Genomic DNA, 20,858 nt, shown 5'->3' on the forward strand with positions numbered 1-20,858 from the left:
TGTAACATCACCTGGTGTTTCTATGGCTTAAAACTGCTGCTTCAGAGAAGTCCTGAAGTAGAGGAAAGTATCCAGGATACATTTTCCTATATACATGTAATATGTTTACATTTTTGACTAACATACTAAAGTCTAGAGAAAATATAATGCAGTTGGGTCATATTTTAAATATTGTGATAGAGAAGATATTTTTATTTTACATATAGCTCTAAAAGTTGACATTAACTTACCATGAAATATAGAGACATAAGTTTAAATCTTATTTTAGTTCAGCATACTAACATATGTGTTTGCTGTGGTAGGCATGGGCAGTTAAACTGTCTATTAAGCAATAATATATTGAAGATTCTTCTGAATTTTTCCATTGTGTTTTTACTTAAAGTAAAACTTCTCCATCTATTAGAAAGAGGGAATAAAGCTGAATCATCGGTGGCCCAGTATATTAACCACATTAATGAAAGTGGCCTTTTATTTGATCACTGTTGACCAATGATTCAGAACTCTGGCTGTGCATTAAAACTGCATGTAGAGGTCATAATCCATTCCATGAGATTCTGATAGGGTAGATTTGAGTTAAGTTTAGCCATCTTTAATTTTTATGTTTGACAAGTGATTTTGATGTGCAAACAAGGATGATACACATATATCCAATAGATGAATGTTCATCCAAATATTTGAAGCATTGCTCATTATTCAGCTTACTCACTAGATTGAGATTTTTGAAGGCAAAAACTATGTCTTGATTACCTCTGTACACCCAGGAATTAGCTCAGTGTTCAATACAGTATGCACTCACTAAATGTTTTATTTATTTATTAAATATAGCCATATGAGTTCATTAATTCAATGAAGAAATATGTCTTTGGTTAGACTCATAGGATACAATACAAAACATTTGTAAATTCCCTATTTAAAAATCAAATGCAAAGTTACTTTTGGAACAACATTGCTCTTTTATTGTTCTTTTTTTCTATGAAGGATAAATCTGCTTGAGGAAAATCAATAGTAAGTTTAGCAGAAAACCTCTTTTGCTACTGGACACACTGTTCATTATCCAAAGAATAAATTGTAGGTAACTCTGCTACTCCCTTACTGGTAGAGGATATATACAATATAATTTTACCTTTAAAATAAAGTAAAATAATGTCAACTGAAAGCATAAATATCATGTGTACTGCCTTAGTACTTTCATTCAAATGTGCTAAAAGAAGGGCAGATATCTTACACTGATTTTAATGGTTTTATAAATAGCTTATTTTTAGATAGAAGAAAAGTTAATCTGATATTTAATTTTTTATTTGCCAAATGGCTTCTGAATTTCTATCATTTCTTCAAAGAATGACCACTGGTACAAGCACATACAGAAATGCACTCCTCTCAACACATATATATTCACACACACTCACATACAACTTGTAAATTTATAGTAACAGACAAGGCAGGTTTTGAAATTGCTGGAGTATTAAGGAACACTGATGCTTTTCAATTCATAATTTTTAGAATATCAAATATATTATATTGCCAATGTAAAGGGAAGACTTATACACTTTATTTCTTTACCAGTTTTTCAAACTATCATACATAGTTATGCGGTTTTAAAACAAATTCATTCAAGGTAAAGTATAATATAGAACATTATAAAACTATGCCACTCCTTTGAGAAAATTCAGTTTTACAAAGGTCTGTTCAAAACAAGTTATTCCAAATGGTTTGCTACAAAATTTTTATACAAGTTGAAGTGAGTAGAAATTTGATTGCTCCTAGTTAGCCAAAATGCTTTCTTGGAAAAAAGTTTAAAATGACACAGTTAACAGAAAAAATAAAACTATTTTGAGCAATTAGATGTTCCTATCTACACCTACATTGTCAAAATATGGACTTCTATTTCCTGGTCTTCTGCTTTTGTCAGAATATTCACATTTGGTAGCTCATATATTGTTAATATGTTCCTCCTTCTCAAACATTCCTAACCATGAAAAAATCAAATTAATGCACCCATTGTGAAGCACATGAAATAAGAATATGGTATCACATTTTTGAAAGAATTCCTTTAAAAGTCTTGGGGTGTTTTGATGTTTTAAAAAAAGTCTCACTGGTATAAAGAAAGAAGGTAGAGGCACTTATTATGTCCTGCTATCTTCAAAAGCTGCATTTTCTCAAAGGAATGACATAGTTTATAATGTTCTATATTCTGCTTTACCTTGAAAGGAGGGTAATTCAGGCAAAATTTTGAATTTTGTATCCCATTTAATGCCTCAGTAAATTCAGAATGTTATCTGGTATTGTCTAATAAATATGTGAAACCTCCAGTTCAAGAGAGATCTTGAAACTTGTATGTCACATCAGTTTCCTAATTTGTCTGTAAAGATGGCACGTTATATGATTAAACTGCCAGTTATAAGGCAATTTCACTCTTCAATAATGCCTGTTTTATAACAATTCCTGTTTTAAGCTTGCTGAAGCTCATTGCTCAGGCATTTAAGCCAGTTTCATTAAGGTATGACCCTAAAATATACATTTTGTGCAGCAACATTTGGTGAAACAAAGTGTTCCAACTAATTTGAAGACTGCTGATGAGCATATTTGCCTTTATCTCTGGTTTGCCCATGAGTATAATCATGCTAAGATTTCACCTAATGTGAAGTAATAAAATAATAACATTTATGTTTCCCTTGTGGAGCCTTCACAATCCCTGGTAAAGTCTACTTAAGTTGGGGAAAGAAGAAATTAAAAAGTTGTGAGGGATTGATACTAATATTGAATGATGGCATTCCCTTTATAGGACCAGCCAAAATGCCTTACTATTTGAAGTTGGTCATTTGCTTATCCAATGAAGTGTTAATTTAAGAAATCTCCAGCATCCATGGGTACAGACATTTATCCACATTATTTAAGCAAATGCTTATTTCTTAATACAAATATTGACCAAAATGACTAAAGGCCATTTTCTGAATGTTTATATATACACATTTGACTTCTTAAAATAAGTTATATCTTAATATTGGTATTTGAAAACCTCACATCAGACATTGCATGATGATATGCAGGTATAATTAAACATTCAAGAAGAAAAGTTGGGAAGATTTTTATATCAGATCACATTTAACAGTATCATTGTCTGATTTGTAAAGTTCAGTGATGTCAATTGCACATTTTGTTTTTCTGTGAAAAATATCTGACCTTTATTTAAAATGTCACTCTCACCTTATTTCCTAATTCATAATTACTTGGTTCAATGATGTAGAAAGCAGTTTGGCTATTTTTTTTCAAACCATTCATCACTATGAGATGAAATTCATAAAACATTATAAAATATTTCAGTATTGACCTCATATGACTATATTTAATTTGCAACTTATTTTAGGAAATATAAAAAAAGAATAAAAGCTAGATTAATTTGGAAGATTTTGAAGCTATAATTTAAAAAAAATATTTTAGAAATTCTACATAAATAAAAGCTTATCTGAATTTCAAACACAGATTTTCATAGGCTTATAAATATTAAGCATGCTTATTTGGGAATAAAATCACAAAGGTCAAAGTTAATTTGAAGCTTATATAAGCTGATATGTATTAGGCCCCTCTCTTATTGCTACAACATATGTCTGTCCATTTCAGTATAGATTTGGTTAACTTCTCTAAGTTAATGAGAGTTTTAATCTATCACACAACTGCAAGAAATAAGAACGGTAGATGTTGTACTCTATTACTAATTATCAGCAATTTTAATCCTGCCCAAAAGATAAGGTTATCTATTCACAAGTAAACAATAGTCTGTAAAATCATTGTGCAAGTAAGGAGAAAAGGGAGGAAAGGAGAAACATCTAATTTGCTTTAGGCTTTGAAGTGGGCTCCCTCCCCTTAATCTGTAACAAGAGAGTCCCCTTCCCCCTCAACTGGTAATGACTGCAAAGTAAACATTAAAGCCCTGAGAGGAAGGGAGTGAAACTGTGCCGTTTTAGGGAGTGAGACTTGCGGATGTATGCATTAGCCAAGTGTAACCGTTTCAATAATTAACCATTGCACCGGCCTTGAGAAAATTTCTCAAGCTTGCTAAAGATCTTAAGCACCCATTAATTAACCGCCAACTCTGCTTTTGCATTTTCAGTAGCTTGCTTGCATTTTCAGGATGTGATTTCTGCCTATATAAGTCTCAAGCACTCTCAGGTCGGGACTGCCGCTTACTGAACTCCCTGCACGGAGTGACGGGCGGCAGTCGCCGGCCAGCTAATAAAGGCTCTTCAAATTCTGTTTGGCTGTCTCGTACTTTAACTCGTGGGCACTGTAACATTTGGAGGCCCCAGCGAGATTTATCCTCGGCATATTCCAAGGCTTATCGGTTGAGACAAGGTCCGACTACCGGTCCTCCCCAAGGGGGGTGCGCATGAGAGACGTTCCTCAGCTCCGGCAGAGAACCGAGTGGTCGGGCTTCAAGATTTGAAAATCTGCCTCTGGAGCCATCTGGACGTGGGCCCACAATGGTAAGAGGTCTCTAATCTGGTCTGGTGGGGTACCCCTTTAGGGTCTTTAGGAGGGCTGGACGCAGCCATAACTCCGAGACCCGGCCTCGGACCACAATGGTGGCCGGTGGCCTCAGGTTTTAGGTTCTGGTACAGGTTTGGAATTGGTCTCTTAGCGCAGACCTAGTCTCTGTTTTGTGTTTTGTTGCTAGTGTCTTTGTTCTGTTCTGTTTATGTTTTGTCAACCGTCAGTCCCGCAATGGGTCAGTCTCTGTCTGCTTCTGCTTGCTCTCCATTGCAGTGTTTCTTAAAAAATTTTCAGGACTTCCACCGACGAGCTGCTGGGTCGGGTGCCATGGTCAACCCAGAAACTCTTAGGGCCCTTTGTGAGCTTGAATGGCCAACTTTTCCAGACTCTAATTGGCCCTCCGAGGGCACCCTAAATTTGCCGATTGCTTTTCAGGTTCAAAGAGTTATTTATGGAAGACCAGGACATCCAGATCAGATTCCCTATATTGAAACCTGGATTGACGTCCTCGCTGACTGCCCCAAATGGCTTAAAAACTGCTCACCACCTAAATCGTCTAAAGTGTGAAATGTACTTGTTCTAAAGGGGCCACCCAAAAGGCCCCCGGTCCTCGACTCCCCACAGGATAGTCCCCCCTTGTCACGGCCCCCACCGTATTCTGTAGGGCCCTCTGCCTCTGGCCTGGGCCCTCCACCTCCAGCCCAGGGCCCTCCGCCTCTGGCCCGGAGCTCTCTGCCTCCAGCCCAGGGCCCTCTGCTTCCAGTTGGGGGCCCCCTACCCTAAGTACAGAAGGACCCCTTGTTCCCACTCTGGATTCTACCACGCCCCCAACAACTCTCTCCAGCCCCCCCCACGCCCGTTCCAGGAGTTCATATGGACCGCAGGGTCAGGTCTTTGTCCCCACTCAATTACCCCTGAGACAAGTCATTCAAGGCCCACCTGAAAACCCAAAACCCTTTATGGTCTATGTTCCTTTTTCCACCAGCAACCTGTACAATTGGAAAAATCAAAACCCCTCTTTCTCTCAAAACCCCCAAGGACTAATCTCTTTGTTAGAATCCATTTCCTTTATCCATCAGCCCACATGGGACGACTGTCAACAACTCCTGCAGACCCTTTTTATGTCAGAGGAGAGAGAAAGAATCTGTGCCCAGGGACGAAAATTAGTCGTGGGGCCAGATGGTCTGCTGACCACGGAAGTAGACCACCTTGAGGCTGTTTTTCCCTTCACCCAACCCCGGTGGGACCCTGACACTGACCAAGGTAAGGGGGCTCTCGAACGGTACTGCCAGACTCTAATGGGGGCTCTCCAAGCAGCAGCGCAGAAGCCTACGAATACGTCCAATGTAACTGAGGTGACTCGGGGCCACTGAGTCCCCTGCTGCTTTTCTAGAGCACCTCCAGGAGGCTTACTGGTTATATACCCCTATAGATCTGGAGGCACCAGAAAACAGGTGAGCAATTAATATTGCCTTCGTCACCCAGTCAGCCCCAGATATAAGAAAAAAGTTACAAAAGTTAGAAGGCTTTGAGGAAAAAGTACTGAGCGAGTTGGTGGAGGTTGCTCAATGAGTTTTCAATCATAGAGAACGTTCCGAAGACTTAAACAAAAAAATGGTGAAGGTTTTACTTGCTATGAGTGAAGACCAAACATGGAATAAAAACCAAGGAGGGGGTCAGAATTTCGGAGGAAAGTCCGGGGGAGGAAATAGGCCATCCGGCAGGAGAGGAGGGCAAAAGGGGCCCTCTCTAGGCCAAAACCAGTGTGCTTTCTGTAAGGAACAGGGGCATTGGAAAAATGAGTGCCCCAAAAAATCCTACCCAGGGCTGCCAAAGGTTCTTCTCGAGAAGGAAGATTGATGAGGCTGGGGCTCCTCCCTTGGCCCCCAGGAGCCCAGGGTCACTCTTACAGTAGGGGGCTGAAACATTGACTTTTTAGTGGACACTGGGGTGACTTTCTCTGTACTCCAAGAAGCAGAAAGCCCTTTATCACAAAAACAGACCCCGATCCAGGGGGCCACTGGAGGAATCAAGTCCTATCCATGGACACAGGCCCAAATAAGTAACTTAGGGGAGAAAACCATTACTCACTCTTTCTTAGTTATGCCCGAGTGCCCCTACCCTCTAGTTGGCCGCGACTTGCTCCACAAACTGCGAGCAACCATCTCCTTCCAAGATGAAGGGCCAGAAGTAGACTTCCCAAAGCAACCAAGTTCCATCTTAATTACCTGCCCTCTTTCCAAAGAGTACCTCCTCCTAGCCAGGGAGGACACTAATAAACAAAATGCTGAACTCTTAGTGAAGTGGCAGAAAGAAATACCGGAGGTGTGGGCAGAGATGAACCCCCCAGGGCTGGCTGGCCACCAACCCCCCATCGTTGTTCAGCTCCTAAGCAGTGCCACACCTGTCCAGGTCCGGCATTACCCAATAAGCTACCGAGCTAAGAAAGGAATAGCTGTCCATATTAGAAGACTAAGGGAAGCGGGGATCCTTGTGCCCTGCAAGTCCTCTTGGAACACCCCACTCCTACCCCTCCAGAAACCAAGGACTGAGGACTTTAGGCCAGTACAAGACCTATGAGAGGTCAACAAAAGAGTTGAAACCATCCATCCAACGGTCCCTAACCCATATACTCTGCTCAGCCTACTCCCCCTGATAGAAAAGTGTATACTGTACTAGACTTAAAGGATGCTTTCTTCTCACTACCCCTGGTCCCTGTCAGCCAGCCCCTCTTTGCCTTTGAGTGGACGGACCCCAAAGTAGGGGATTCAGGACAATTAACTTGGACTAGACTGCCCCAGGGTTTTAAAAACTCCCCTACTCTTTTTGATGAGTCCCTAAGCCGGGACCTACTAGAATTCCGAGAAAAACACCCCGAAGTTACTGTCCTCCAATATGTGGATGACATCCTCCTTGTGGCAGAATCTCCCGAAGAGTGCCAGAAAGCAACAGAGGAGTTATTAAAAACCCTCGGGCTGTTAGGATATCGGGCATCAGCAAAAAAGGCACAACTTTGCATTTCACAAGCTTCTTATATTGGGTATAATATAACTGAAGGAAAGAGAACGTTGTCTGATAAACGTATTCAAGCCATTCTCCAAATTCCAGCACCCCGGACAAAGTGACAAGTCAGGGAGTTTTTAGGAGTGGTTGGGTATTGCCGGCTATGGATCCTTGGGTTTGCCGAAATAGCCCGTCCTCTTTATGCCAGTACCGGGGGGAAGGGCGCAGAACTAACTTGGACTGATAAGGAGGAAGGGGCTTTCCAGACTTTAAAAAAGGCACTTACCCAAGCCCCAGCCTTAGCACTCCCAGATCTCAGAAAACCATTTCAGCTCCACGTAGCTGAGATGCAAGGGATAGCAAAGGGAGTGCTAACACAGCACTTAGGGCCATGGAAACAGGTCGTGGCTTATCTTTCAAAGCACCTCAATCCGGTTGTGGCAGGTTGGCCTAACTGCCTCCGGGCCATTGCGGTCACTGCCTTGTTAGTTAAAGAAGCCTCTAAACTCACCTTTGGGCAAGAACTGCAAATCATCACCCCCCACGCGGTCGAAACGCTCCTCAAAAGCCCCCCGGACAGGTGGCTTTCTAACGCAAGAATTACTCAGTACCAAATTCTTCTCCTTGATCCATCCAGAATAAAGTTTCTTCAAACCTCAGCTTTAAACCCAGCTACTTTGCTGCCAGAGAATAATCCCAGCCAACCCATTCATAACTGTGTTGAAACCTTAGCCGCAACCACCAACCTGCATGAAGACCTAACTGACCTGCCACTTCAAAACCCAGATGAAACTCTCTATACTGACGGGAGCAGTTTCATTCAAGATGGGATTAGGGTCGCTGGAGCGGCAGTAGTAATGGCCTCTAAGGTAATATGGGCCCAAGCCCTAAGCTATGGGATGTCTGCGCAAAAAGCTGAGCTAATAGCCCTCACCCAAGCTCTTCGATGGGCCAAGGAAAAGGTGGTGAACATCTACACGGACAGCCGATACGTGTTCGCCACCGCACACGTGCATGGGGCCATCTATCAGGAACGCGGCCTCCTAACCAGTGGGGGAGAGGACATTAAAAATGCCTCAGAAATGCTAGAGCTTTTAACAGCCCTTTGGCTTCCCAGAGCAGTAGCCATAATCCGCTGCAAAGGACATCAAACTTCAAACACACCTGAAGCAAAGGGAAATGCTTTCACTGACCAGACAGCCAAAGAAGAGGACCTAAAACCAGTGGGGCCCCTCCAAGTCTTGCCCCTCCTACCACCTCAGGTACTAAAGGCTGCTCCAACTTACTCAGACTCTGACATTCGTCTAGGTCAAGGACTCCAAGCAACAGAAAATCCAGAGGGGTGGAAAGTCCTCCCCGACTCTAGAATTCTCCTACCAGAGGCACTGGGAAGAGACTTAATTTTAAAAACATATCAGAGTACGCACCTGGGAGGGACAAAATTAGCTGAATTGCTAAAAACTGACTTCTACATACCTAAGCTTTTTCAGGTTGCAAAAGAGGTAAGCAGAAGATGTCACGTCTGTGCCCAAGTTCACCCAAGTCATGTAAGTACCCATGCTACCCCCGGTCACTGCCTAAGAGGTCAGCTCCCAGGAGAGCAATGGGAAATAGACTTTACGGAACTGCCTCCTGGACCAGGGGGGTATAAGTACTTACTTGTGCTGGTGGACACATTCTCGGGATGGGTTGAGGCCTACCCAACTCGGTCAGAGTCAGCTCAGGTAGTAGCTAAGAAATTATTGGCTGAAATTGTCCCTCGGTTTGGCCTACCGGTAGCAATGGGGTCTGACAATGGTCCGGCTTTTATAGCCCAAGTTACCCAAAACTTGGTAAAAGCATTAGGAATCAAATGGAAGCTACACTGCATCTACAGACTGCAAAGCTCAGGACAGGTAGAAAGAATGAATCAGACACTTAAGGAAACCCTCACCAAACTTAAATTGGAGACTGGTGGAAACTGGGTGAGCCTCCTTCCGTTTGCCTTACTTAAAGCTAGGTGTACCCCTTATGTAAAAGGTATTACTCCATATGAAGCCATGTTCGGCAGGCCACCCCCGCTCCTCCCCAAGTTAGGGGAGGAGCAGCTCACCTCCCTGTCTAACTCTGAACTTCTCAAGTCCTTACAGGCCTTACACTACAGCTCCAAAAACATCCATCACGCCGTCCGCGCCCACTGCCCGAAACCAGGCACCGCGGAAGAAGAAACCCCTACTGCTGAACCTGGTGATTTAGTGTGGATCAGGAAAAGGAATCCCTCCTCCCTTGAGGCACGCTAGGCTGGACCTTATCAGGTGATTCTAAGCACACCAACCGCCGTGAAAATCGCAGGTAAAAGATTTTGGATACATCGCTCACAAATAAAAAGGCAGACTCCGACCAGAACGCAGAATGGTCCATACAAAAAACATCAGATCCCCTAAAACTTCGGCTACAGCGACGTATGCCATTATGCTGACTCTAGTAACAATGCTAGCCACCGAGAACCCCCATCAAGCCACTAATTATACGTGGCAGTTAACTCGTACCATTGATGGAACAGTGGTCAGCCAGATTAGCACCTCTGGCAGCCCTAAATTTGTTTTTGACCTATGCAAACTCTTTGGGAGAATCTGGAATCTACCGGAAGCTGTGAATACCTATTTGGGAGGGGGAAGGGCAGGGCTTAGGGGCTTCAGTTGTGGTAATTTAGAACTGGAACGAGCGCTATGGCATAGTCAACATTACATCTGTCCACAAAGAAGTGCCTCAAAGTGTGGGGGAGAGGATGATTATTTCTGTTACAGTTGGGGCTGTGAAACCATAGCCCCATGGAAAAATGTAGACTGTTTATTAAAGGTCACAAGGGAGATAAGGCCAGAAGCTCCTATTAAAAATTGTGCAATTGGGAACTGTAACCCTGTTACTGTTGAACCACAGCAGTATTGGGAAGATTCCCAGTGGTTGGGGGGAAAAACGTGGGGATTGCGCCTATATGTATCAGGATATGACCCTGGAGTGTTATTCATGATTCAAAAAAGAAAAATTCCTAAGCCCTTAAATCCAATAGGCCCCCTGGACCCCATTGACATCAAAATACCTGTAACAACTACTCCTTTCCCACTTACCCATCCTTACTCCACCACAAAGAGCCACCCCTTATCTCCAAAAGCAACTCCCCTCCCTCCATCTCCAAACTCCCGACAAGAGTCTCTATTCAATACACTTAAACTCATGTTCAAATTCTTAAACCAAACTTCCCCCAACTTAACTGAAGATTGCTGGCTATGCCTAAACCCCGAACTGCCCTATTATACAGGCCTGGGAGCTACCCGGAGTATAGGAGTAACTAACAACGACATTCAAAATATCTCCCTATCAAATATTCACCAAAAACTCACACTATTGTCCCTGGGGCACTACCCCTAAGCTTACTTTAGGTGACTTTCAAGGACAAGGAACATGCTTCCAGTCCCCTCAATTCCCTCTATCTACTTCTCCTTATGTTAATTCTTGCACCTCTGTAACCATTTTCAACAACAGCTCGGCGGGTCATACCGGACACTACTTAGTAGCACCCAAAGGAGCATGGTTTGCCTGTACAACAGGGTTAACACTGTGTTTATACCCCCCCACCCTCATGCAACCTAAGGCTCCAGGACTATGCATTCTCACCCATGTCCTTCCCCAAGTATATTACTATTCTGGTGAGAGAGGTAGAGAGCACTTCAGGCTAACTAACCTCAAATGAGTCAAGCGAGGGGGACCAATACTAGTGCCAGTGCTCCTGGGGCTTGGGGTAGCTGGGGCAACCGCAGTAGGAACCACAGCACTTGTCACAGGGGACCAAAATTTTAAAAGCCTTAGTACTCAAATTGACCAGGATCTAAAAACCTTAGAATAGAGCATTACTAAATTTGAGGAGTCCTTAAGCTCATTAGCAGAAGTAGCGCTCCAGAATTGGAGGGGACTCGACCTTGTATTATTAAAGCAGGGAGGGCTTTGTCTAGCCTTGGGGGAAGCATGCTGTTTTTATACTAACCACTCAGGTGTATTCAAAGAAAGTTTAAGCCAACTCCAAAAGAGAATACAGGATAGAGAAAAGCAAAGGAAAAAGGAGGCAAATTTGTTTGAAAGTATATTTTCTCAATCTCCATGGTTAACTACCTTAATATCAGCAGTTGCCGGACCCCTGGGTCTTCTCATGTTTGCCTTAATCGTAGGCCCCTGTGTTATAAACAGTTTAGTTAAATTTGTCCAACGGCATATTCAAAGCATGAAGCTCATGGTTTTGCAGTCCCAATATCAATACTTACCCTCAGAAGAAACAATGATTTGATTCTCCCTAAAAACCAGTGGGGAATGAAGTGGGATCCCTCCCCTTAATGTGTAACAAGAGAGTCCCCTTCCCCCTCAACCGGTAATGACTGCAAAGTAAAACATTAAAGCCCTGAGAGGAAGGGAGTGAAACTGTGCCATTTTAGGGAGTGAGACTTGTGGATGTATGCATTAGCCAAGTGTAACCATTTCAATAATTAACCATTGCACTGGCCTTGAGAAAATTTCTCAAGCTTGCTAAAGATCTTAAGCACCCATTAATTAACCACCAACTCTGCTTTTGTCAAAGTAGCTTGCTTGCATTTTCAGGATGTGATTTCTGCCTATATAAGTCTCAAGCACTCTCAGGTTGGGGCTGCTGCTTACTGAACTCCCTGCACGGAGTGACAGGCGGCAGTCGCCGGCCGGCTAATAAAGGCTCTTCAAATTCTGTTTGGCTGTCTCGTACTTTAACTCGCGGGCACCGTAACAGGCATGGTGTTAGTCACACTCATCTAAAGTATTTCCTTGATTTTGTCTTATGTGTTTCTATACACTCAGCATGTATCACATAATAGGTTGGATGAAAAATGTTTTGTCAGAGGGATTCTAAACATCCTGACATCTCTAAATATCTGTATAATTTTTGTATTATGGAAACAGAAGAAAATATGTGTATGTTTTGTGGTATTAGGTATCTAAAACAAAACCTGGGTTTTGCAATGAGATTTGGGATACTTGATTATCTATGAAATGTGAATTTCCATGGAAACTCTATTTGGTCAAAATTATAGAGGGATCCCAATCAATACAGCATAGTGACATGCTTCAGGGGTCCATCCCCATATGGAAGCTTTGAATAACCAGCAAGTACTGGCAGAATCATCTTTCTAAAATCTCCAGAAAACAATTAAATAATTGCAGTAACAGGGCAAGCACCAAATCAAGAAAAAGACCTCTTAAAATTAGGATCTCCTAGAGCCCTGGCTGGTCCCTCACCCATCTCCTCATGGCTCAACTCAGCATGGAGCCAGCCGGCACTCCCAGTGTGGATCCCTGGACCAGAGGGTGTGGTGTAAATGTCATGCACATACTGGGAACATGTATGTCTGGCCAAATTTGTTTGGAGGTTGCCTGAGGGACTCACTGTCCCAAAACTTGCCCCACAAGTAGAAGGCAGCTCAGAGAGCTCTCCTACAGAATACAGTGGGAGAGCAGTCAAATTGATGCCTTAGGCAAGGGACTGGGAGCTGTAAAACATAATGGTGCAATGCCTGGGACCATGAGGAAACATTCCTAGGGAAGAGGGCCCAATTGTGTCCATATAAACATGGGAATTCCTAGGGCCAAATACACATGACTGAGACAAGACAGATGACAGAAAAGACAAGGAGGCAAAGTTGGGAGTAGGGGTATGATGGAGTTCTCTGTACAAGATTTGTATTATTTTTGCAATGGCCCTGTAAGTTTCAAATATTATTTCAAATTAAAGAGTTAAAAAATTAAAAAATAAAAATTGCATGGAATTATATTAGATGAAATGATTTTATGATGAACTTGGCAATATCTATTTCAACTTATGCAATTCTAATGCTATACATCATTTCTCTTTGAAAAAAATCTATTTAAATTTATTAAAAATATTTTTCTCTGAAATATTTATTTTAAATAATTTTTTCTAAATCTTCCTGTAATTTTCATTCAGTATGTTATATTTAAGTAAGATGGAACAAGCAAAAATAAAGCACAATGTTATTATTGGAAACTGATTTTGAATACTTTAAACTATAAATTTAACTCCTATTTTTATAACACTTGTTAATCTAGCAATAAAGTAGAAACAGAGAAACCATTATAGAAATAATTAAATTAAGTATTCTGAAATAGTCTATTGAAGAAGTGACAATACTTCACATAGAGTCATAGAGCTATTTGTGAATCATGAATTTTTAGGTGGTTATAACTGTTGTAGTTATGCAAACAATGTCACACAATATACTAATTAGTTATTGTACAAAATGATTTGAATAGTGCAATCAATTTTTGGAATTATTTTACTTAGCAATGTAAACAGATTTTAATTCTTCCAATGATTTTATTTAGAAATCATCAGTGATTGAAATCAACCATTCTCAAAATAACCACAATTATTTATGGCACATTAAAATTTCCATATTTCTATTGGTTTGGTAACTTTCTAGAGATGGATCTACCCCACATAAAGAATGGTGTATTTCTCTGATCATGAATATTCTATTGTATTAAAATTACATGATTATTATGCATCATTCAAAATCAAAGGTATGTATTGAGCATATGTTCTATACCCCAAACAGCACTGAGTGCTTTGAGTACAAAGGTGTATAAATTATAGCCCCTCCTTAAATGAGATAGCAGTCCAGTAAACAATTATAAGATGTAAGATGCAGTAGCTTAGTGGCTTTATTCTTTATATACAGGGATTGTAAAGATGTTTTGGCAGGTTTTAATATTCAGATAAAGCATGTAATTATTTTGAGAAATTGTCCAGCTTTTACTTTTACATTTTTACTTTTTTATTTTTTATTAGAGGAGTTGTAGGTTTGCAGAAAAGTCATGCAGAAATTACAGTTTTCATATAGTGCCCAACCATGAACAGTCTTCCCTAGTTGGCATTAGTGTAGTCCCTTTTTACAATTGATGAAACAATATTTTTATAATGATACTATTAATTATATTCTATGGATTGCATTAGGGCTCACATTTTGTATCAGTCCATGTTTTTTTAAATTTATTCTGGCAGCATATATCCAGCCTAAAATTTCCCATTTTAACCACTTTCAAATATAAAATTCAGTGGTGTTAATTATATTCAAAATGTGCTGCCATCACCACCATCCATTAACAAAAATTTACATCAACCCAAACAGAAACCCTCTACCAATTAAGAATTAACTTCTCATCCCACACCCCAACCTTGGACCATAGTAACCTGTATTTTAACTTCTGACAATGAATTTGCATTTTCTAATATTTCATATGAATGAAATCATACAATATGTGTCCTTGTATGTCTAGTTTATTTCACTCAACATGATGTCTTCAAGGTTCATTCATGTTGTCTAATATATCAGAATTCCATTCTTTTGTATAACAGCATAATATTCCATAGAATGTATATACCACATATTGTTTATCCATTCATTGATTGATGGACACTTGGGTTGCTTCCAACTTTTGGCAAATATGAATAATGCTACTATGAACATCAGTGTGCAAATATGTGCTTGAGTTCCTGCTTTCAGTCCTTTGGGTACATGCTTAAAAATGTGACTGTTGGGTCAAATGCTAATTCTATACTTAACTTTCTGAGGAATCATCAAACTGTTTTCCATGCAGTTGCACCATTTTGCATTCCCACCAATGATGTACAAATGCTAATATTTCTCCATATCCTCTCCAACATCTATTTTTTCCTTTTGTTGTTCATGCTTTGGTATAAAATAAAAGAAACATTTGCCTAAACACAAGGCCCTGAAGATGTTTCTATATTCTAGGAATTTTATAGTTTTGGTTCTTATATTTAAGTCTGTATCCTTTTTGAATTAATGTTTTTATGTGATGTGCAGTAGAGGTCCGCATTCATTTTTTTGCATATTGATATCCAGTTCTCCATATGTTGAAGACAATATCCAGTTAATTTTCACAGTAAAAAAATAGAAGGTTATTTGGCAGCCACAAATGGTATGAATAAAGCCCTAAAACTATGCTACAGGTGAAAATTTCATAAAATGTAGGTTAGCTTGATGAAAAAATAACAATATGAGAAAGCATTTTTATTTTAAAAGTTTCCTTTAAACATAAAATCTTGCTAATTACATAATGAAGGAGTTAAATCATATAACTTAAGCTACTGTATTCTCTTTTATGAAATGTGTATTTAAAATGTAAATTAAATTGTAATTCTATTGCCATTCCACTAAATCATATTAATCTGGGAATGTGTTGTATCATTAGTAAGAGAATATTCTATTGACAAAACTCAATATTGTATATTTTCTGGAATTATTGAAGTTTATATATTTGTGATAGTAAGCATACAAACTTTTGTTAGTGATCACTATAAACCACATAGAGAACTGAAGTCCTTATTTAGATAATTCTAGCAAGATAAAAACCTAATGCAAAATTTGTTTTTGATAGTATTGAATTCAAAATTGCACTTTGCTTTTCTGTCTTAATTTTTCTGTTATATTTATTCAGAATTCTTTGATTTATTAGAAAATGTGTGCACACAAAGTCAAATATGAGGATCATTCCTAAACTTACCTCATGGGGTTATGGCAGTGGCAGCAGTGGTGGCAGTGGTGTTATTTATTGAATATATTGAGCACAGAACTTTGGCCAGAGACCTAACCTTCCAATAAAAGGAAAGTTAGCTTTACTATTTGGAATTAGACACTTTGCAGAGAGAATATGCCTTGAGATATCTGATTAATTCTTTACCATATTGGAAGCTAAGTTTGTTGATTCCTTCACAGTAGTACTTAATCAGGATACTCATGTTTGACACTCCATCTTAGTTCTTTCTTACTATTTTCTTGTAATTTACCTTTAAATGAATTGATTTTATTGTGCTATATCTTAATTTACTTTTTATTCAGCATTTTGGCCTTCCTAAGGAATTTACTACTTAATAAATAGTCACTCTTATTTATGTCTCCTTATGCTGTGTGTTTGCAGGTGGAGAGTTGAAGGAAGCATCATAGCTTTTATTTTTATAATGATTAGTATTGCCTGAAATCTCAGTACACATGGTGTTATACTTGCCTGTTAGTAGGAGAGATGCATGTAAAAAAGGGCATTGAATTAAGAGACTGTTAAGATTGATTTCAATTCTGACTCTACCACTAATAGCACTGCAAATTTAATCAATTAATTTAATTTCTAGCTTGATTTTCCTTTCTTGGGAAGAAATATGTTTTTAATACTTCTCATAACTTCTCACTGTGTTTTCATGATCTCAAAGAGACAGTATGTATGAAAGTGTTTTTGCTTATGCTGGGTGATAGCACAAACAGGATGTAACATATTACTAATTGGACTTGCATTTCAAATTCTTTAAGCATATTTTTTTCAACATAGGCCATATATGCTAATATTCCAAGTAGAATATAAGATTTTTAACATCTAAACATTAGAGAATAAGAGGAGAATGACATCTAGATAATAATAGACAATTATGAGTAAGGAGTGGCTCAAGATATAGTTAATCAAGAGGGATTCTATTGGTTCTGAAATATGTTTAGGAAATAGTGCTATGGGGATATTTACTGCAAAGATACATTTTGTGCTAGTAGTGGACTTTCCACTTTTAATCAAGGAAAGTGTCAATTACTTCAGGGAAGTTTTGCCTTGGAAAATAATTTTTATGGACTCGTGTGAGTATTGTTTTTTAAATGTATAATGAGCATGTGATAAATACCTTCCTCAAACAATCTCTGCTGTTCTGGCTATCTCTCTTTTCAAATGTTATGAAGAGTCTTAATCCATGAAAATAGAGTTTAGGACATTATACACTAAAGAGAAGTGCATATACAAGTAATTATTCCCATGGGGTAGTCTAGATAGCCTATCACCCATAGAAGGGGAAACAAACCTTGCAGGGAAACTGAAAAAAAAAAAAAAGAAAGAAAGCCATAAAACTATGAAATGCAAAGGAACAAATTACTTTCAAATCAGTAGGGTTCTGTAATTCTACACTTCTCAAGTGCTGATGAAAACTACTTGGGTCAGAATCATTTCAGTAAGATATAGCACTACAAATAATGAGCTACTTGGGTGAGCCAATCACTACCAACTGCCTGTTTAAAGTATCAGAGATATTAACGTCAGTTGGTGTTCAGTTGATAGCAGCAATGACCTAGTGTCACTTCACAAGTCTATAAATTAAATTTGAAGTCTCAACAAAGGGATTATCTTCATTTACAGAGACAATATTTGAATTAATAATATTTGGGCACTGCAGTGAAAGAGTGATGTGAGTTGGATTCAAGTTTACAAATTATAGACAACTGTCCATTAACACAATTACATTAACACATCAGTCTGGTAAGAACTCAAGGCTTAGTCCGAATATTTGTATATATTTTTCCATAATTAGGTCCTCATCAAAGCTTTTGGGAATTCTTTTCAATGCACTTTACACCCCACAACCAAGATTTAAAGAGTAAGGTACCAAGGAATGAGAACCCTATCAAGAAGATAAAAAATTTGTTAGAAAGAAAAAGAATAAAGTTTGTGTTTGATAAAAATGGCTCATTGTAATTATAAAGGGTATGAAATTATGTGTTCTCTGAAGGAAATTGTTTACTCATTCCTTGCTACTCTTCCAAAATTAAATTTCAGGCACTTTTCAAACAGATAAGTGATAGGAGTTTAGCTTGTTGAAAACTTTCTCAGTTACCTACTCAACAAACCTGATGCATTGTTTTGATTATTTTTGCCCTTTATACAGTAAGTGTGAAGTAACACCAATTAAAAGCTTTTCTCTCAGATAACCCATGCACATCATCTTCCAAAGGTTAGCTTAAGGGACTTACATTGACAAAAACACATTTTATTACTTTCTCTTAATTTAATTGACTTTGTGGGAACATTTTAATTTTCCTGGAAAGCATGTTAGAGCATAGAATGAATAGCAGTCAGAGCTAAATTGAAAGAGCCCTATAGCACTGTGAATGCACTGGGACCATTTAAAGATATACTGTGGAATGGTGGAAGAGGTTTTCAGTGTATTGTACCAGAGACATTTTCCCTGGGGCCCTAGATATGTTCCTTCTATGCTAAATAATTCAAATGTATAGTTTACATTAGTAAACAATTGAAAACACAAGGCAATGGACTTTTTTTTGTTTGTTTTAAATATCTATTTTGTCTCATTATTAATAACATATTAGGACATATGGGCTAAAGATACCAATCATGTAAAGTCTATACCCACAAATGTTTATTTTTTCATAATCACAAAATTGAAAGGAAGATAATTGCTGATTACTTAACTTTTATAAAATATTAAGTAAAAGTCACCTACCTATTCAGTTAAATTGTAAATGTCTTTCAAAGCTCATCCCTGAATTATATAACAGCATTTTTTTAATTTTTTAATTTTTTTAATTTTTTTATTTTTATTAAATTCAGTTTTATTGAAATACATTCACACACCATACAATCATCCATGGTATACAGTCCACTGTCCACAGTATGATAACATAGTTATGTGTTCATCACCACAATCTATCTCTGAACATTTTCCTTACATCAGAAAGAACCAGAACAAGAATAAAAAATAAAAGTGAAAAAAGAACACCCAAATCATCCCCCCATCCCACCCCATTTGTCCTTTAGTTTTTATCCCCATTTTTCTACTCATCCATACACTAGATAAAGGGGGTGTGATCCACAAGGTCTTCACAATCACACTGTCACCCCTTGTAATCTACATTATTATATAATTGTCTTCAGGAGTCCGGACTGCTGGGTTGGGGTTTGGTAGTTTCAGGTATTTACTTCTAGCTATTCCAATACATTAAAATCTAAGAGGTGTTATCTATATAGTGCATAAGAATGTCCAGCAGAGTGACCTCTCGACTCCATTTGAAATCTCTCAGCCACTGAAACTATTTCATCTCATTTTGCACCCCCCTTTTGGTCAAGAAGATACTCTCAGTCCCACAATGCTGGGTCCAGATTCATCCCAGGGAGTCATATTCTGCAGGCAATGATCTTTTAAAAAGAACTTCTCTCAGTCTGTACATTGTTTTAAGTGTGAAAGGGAAGACAGAAATGTAAAATGATCCTGAATTACTCACTGAATTTCTAGGAGTAAGAGAAATCTGGCACTCCATCCAAAAGAAATATCATATTTGTTGTCTTTCTTGTTATATTTTGCTTGTGATGCCTTCTTGACAAGGACACATTTTATTCAGCATTAATTATTTACATTTTTGCATGAACACAACAGTGAAGAGAAATATATATTTGTTTCAAAAATGATCCTGAATTTAATTATTTTTTCTTACTTTTTCTCCCATTAACTATAATTCTAAGGCTATTATATTCATAATTATAAAAATTAAATGTACTAAGAAATATTAGTTTAATAGGGTTGTCTTTTACCTGCTCATTAGCAGATGCATATTTTTACATGAAACTCAATTGAAACCTATTATGCAGTTACACTAACTAGTCAGTAATTTCATAATCTGAGTGCTTGAAGACAGTTCACACTTAGTAAGCTGTAGATATACAAAATCTTTTGCTCTATGGATTTCCAAACAGAGGTCTCTCTGAGGCCTGTATGGCAGCACTTTTTCTGAGCATTGAGGCAGAAGGCCTGCCCTCTGCCTCAAGTGCAAACTCACCCTTTCCACATGCATGGGTTCTCTGCTCTCTTTGTCCAAGATTGCTTGTTTTCATGGTTCTGTCTTCTCTGAAGAAATATTTCCTTCAATCTGTCCCTTTCCTGTCTCTTTTAGTCCAGACTGACAGTGGTTCCATCTACACAGATTTCACAAAAAATTTGTTGTCTTGGCATGCAGCATACAGGGGTCAAAACCATCAGAAAATAGGATTTTCCACAAATCCTTTTTGGATAACTCCATCTTCAATCCTGTCTTGTACTGAAATGGCTGGCTGGTCCCAGGTTTCATTAAACCCTCAGATGGAGCTATAGCCTCTGTGGTTTCACTTTATGGAAGCCCAGAGTTTTCCAGACCATCAATTTCTGGTTTCTTTGGGCCCAAATTTCAGTTCTCAGCTTATCATTTCCCTCTCAAATTTTACTGTAACCTGCAAGGAGAAGCCAAGCTGCATTTTCTGCTTTTAGTTTGGAAATCTCTTCGGCTAAGTATCCCAGCTTGTTGCTTTCAAATTCTGCCTTGCATCTGATAGCAGGACTCAATTTTGTTAAATTCTCTGCCATTTTAAGACATGGATCACCTTTCTTCCTGTTGGCAATGACACATACATCATTTCTGCTTAAGGTCTCATCAGAAGTATCTTTAGAGTCCATATTTCTACTAGCAGTCTCT

At 38.8% G+C, this 20,858-nt stretch overlaps 1 protein-coding gene across 1 annotated transcript; it reads left to right on the plus strand.

Annotated features, from left to right (window-relative positions):
* Positions 1-4,719: 4,719 nt before the first annotated feature.
* LOC119522281 lies at positions 4,720-7,613 on the plus strand. The gene is given in 4 exon segments (XM_037820853.1): positions 4,720-5,049; positions 5,568-5,751; positions 6,428-7,129; positions 7,132-7,613. Coding segments are annotated over 4 exon segments (1,698 nt in total).
* Positions 7,614-20,858: the final 13,245 nt, after the last annotated feature.

The sequence above is a fragment of the Choloepus didactylus genome, chromosome X, assembly GCF_015220235.1.
Source record: "Choloepus didactylus isolate mChoDid1 chromosome X, mChoDid1.pri, whole genome shotgun sequence".
Lineage (NCBI taxonomy): Eukaryota > Metazoa > Chordata > Mammalia > Pilosa > Megalonychidae > Choloepus > Choloepus didactylus.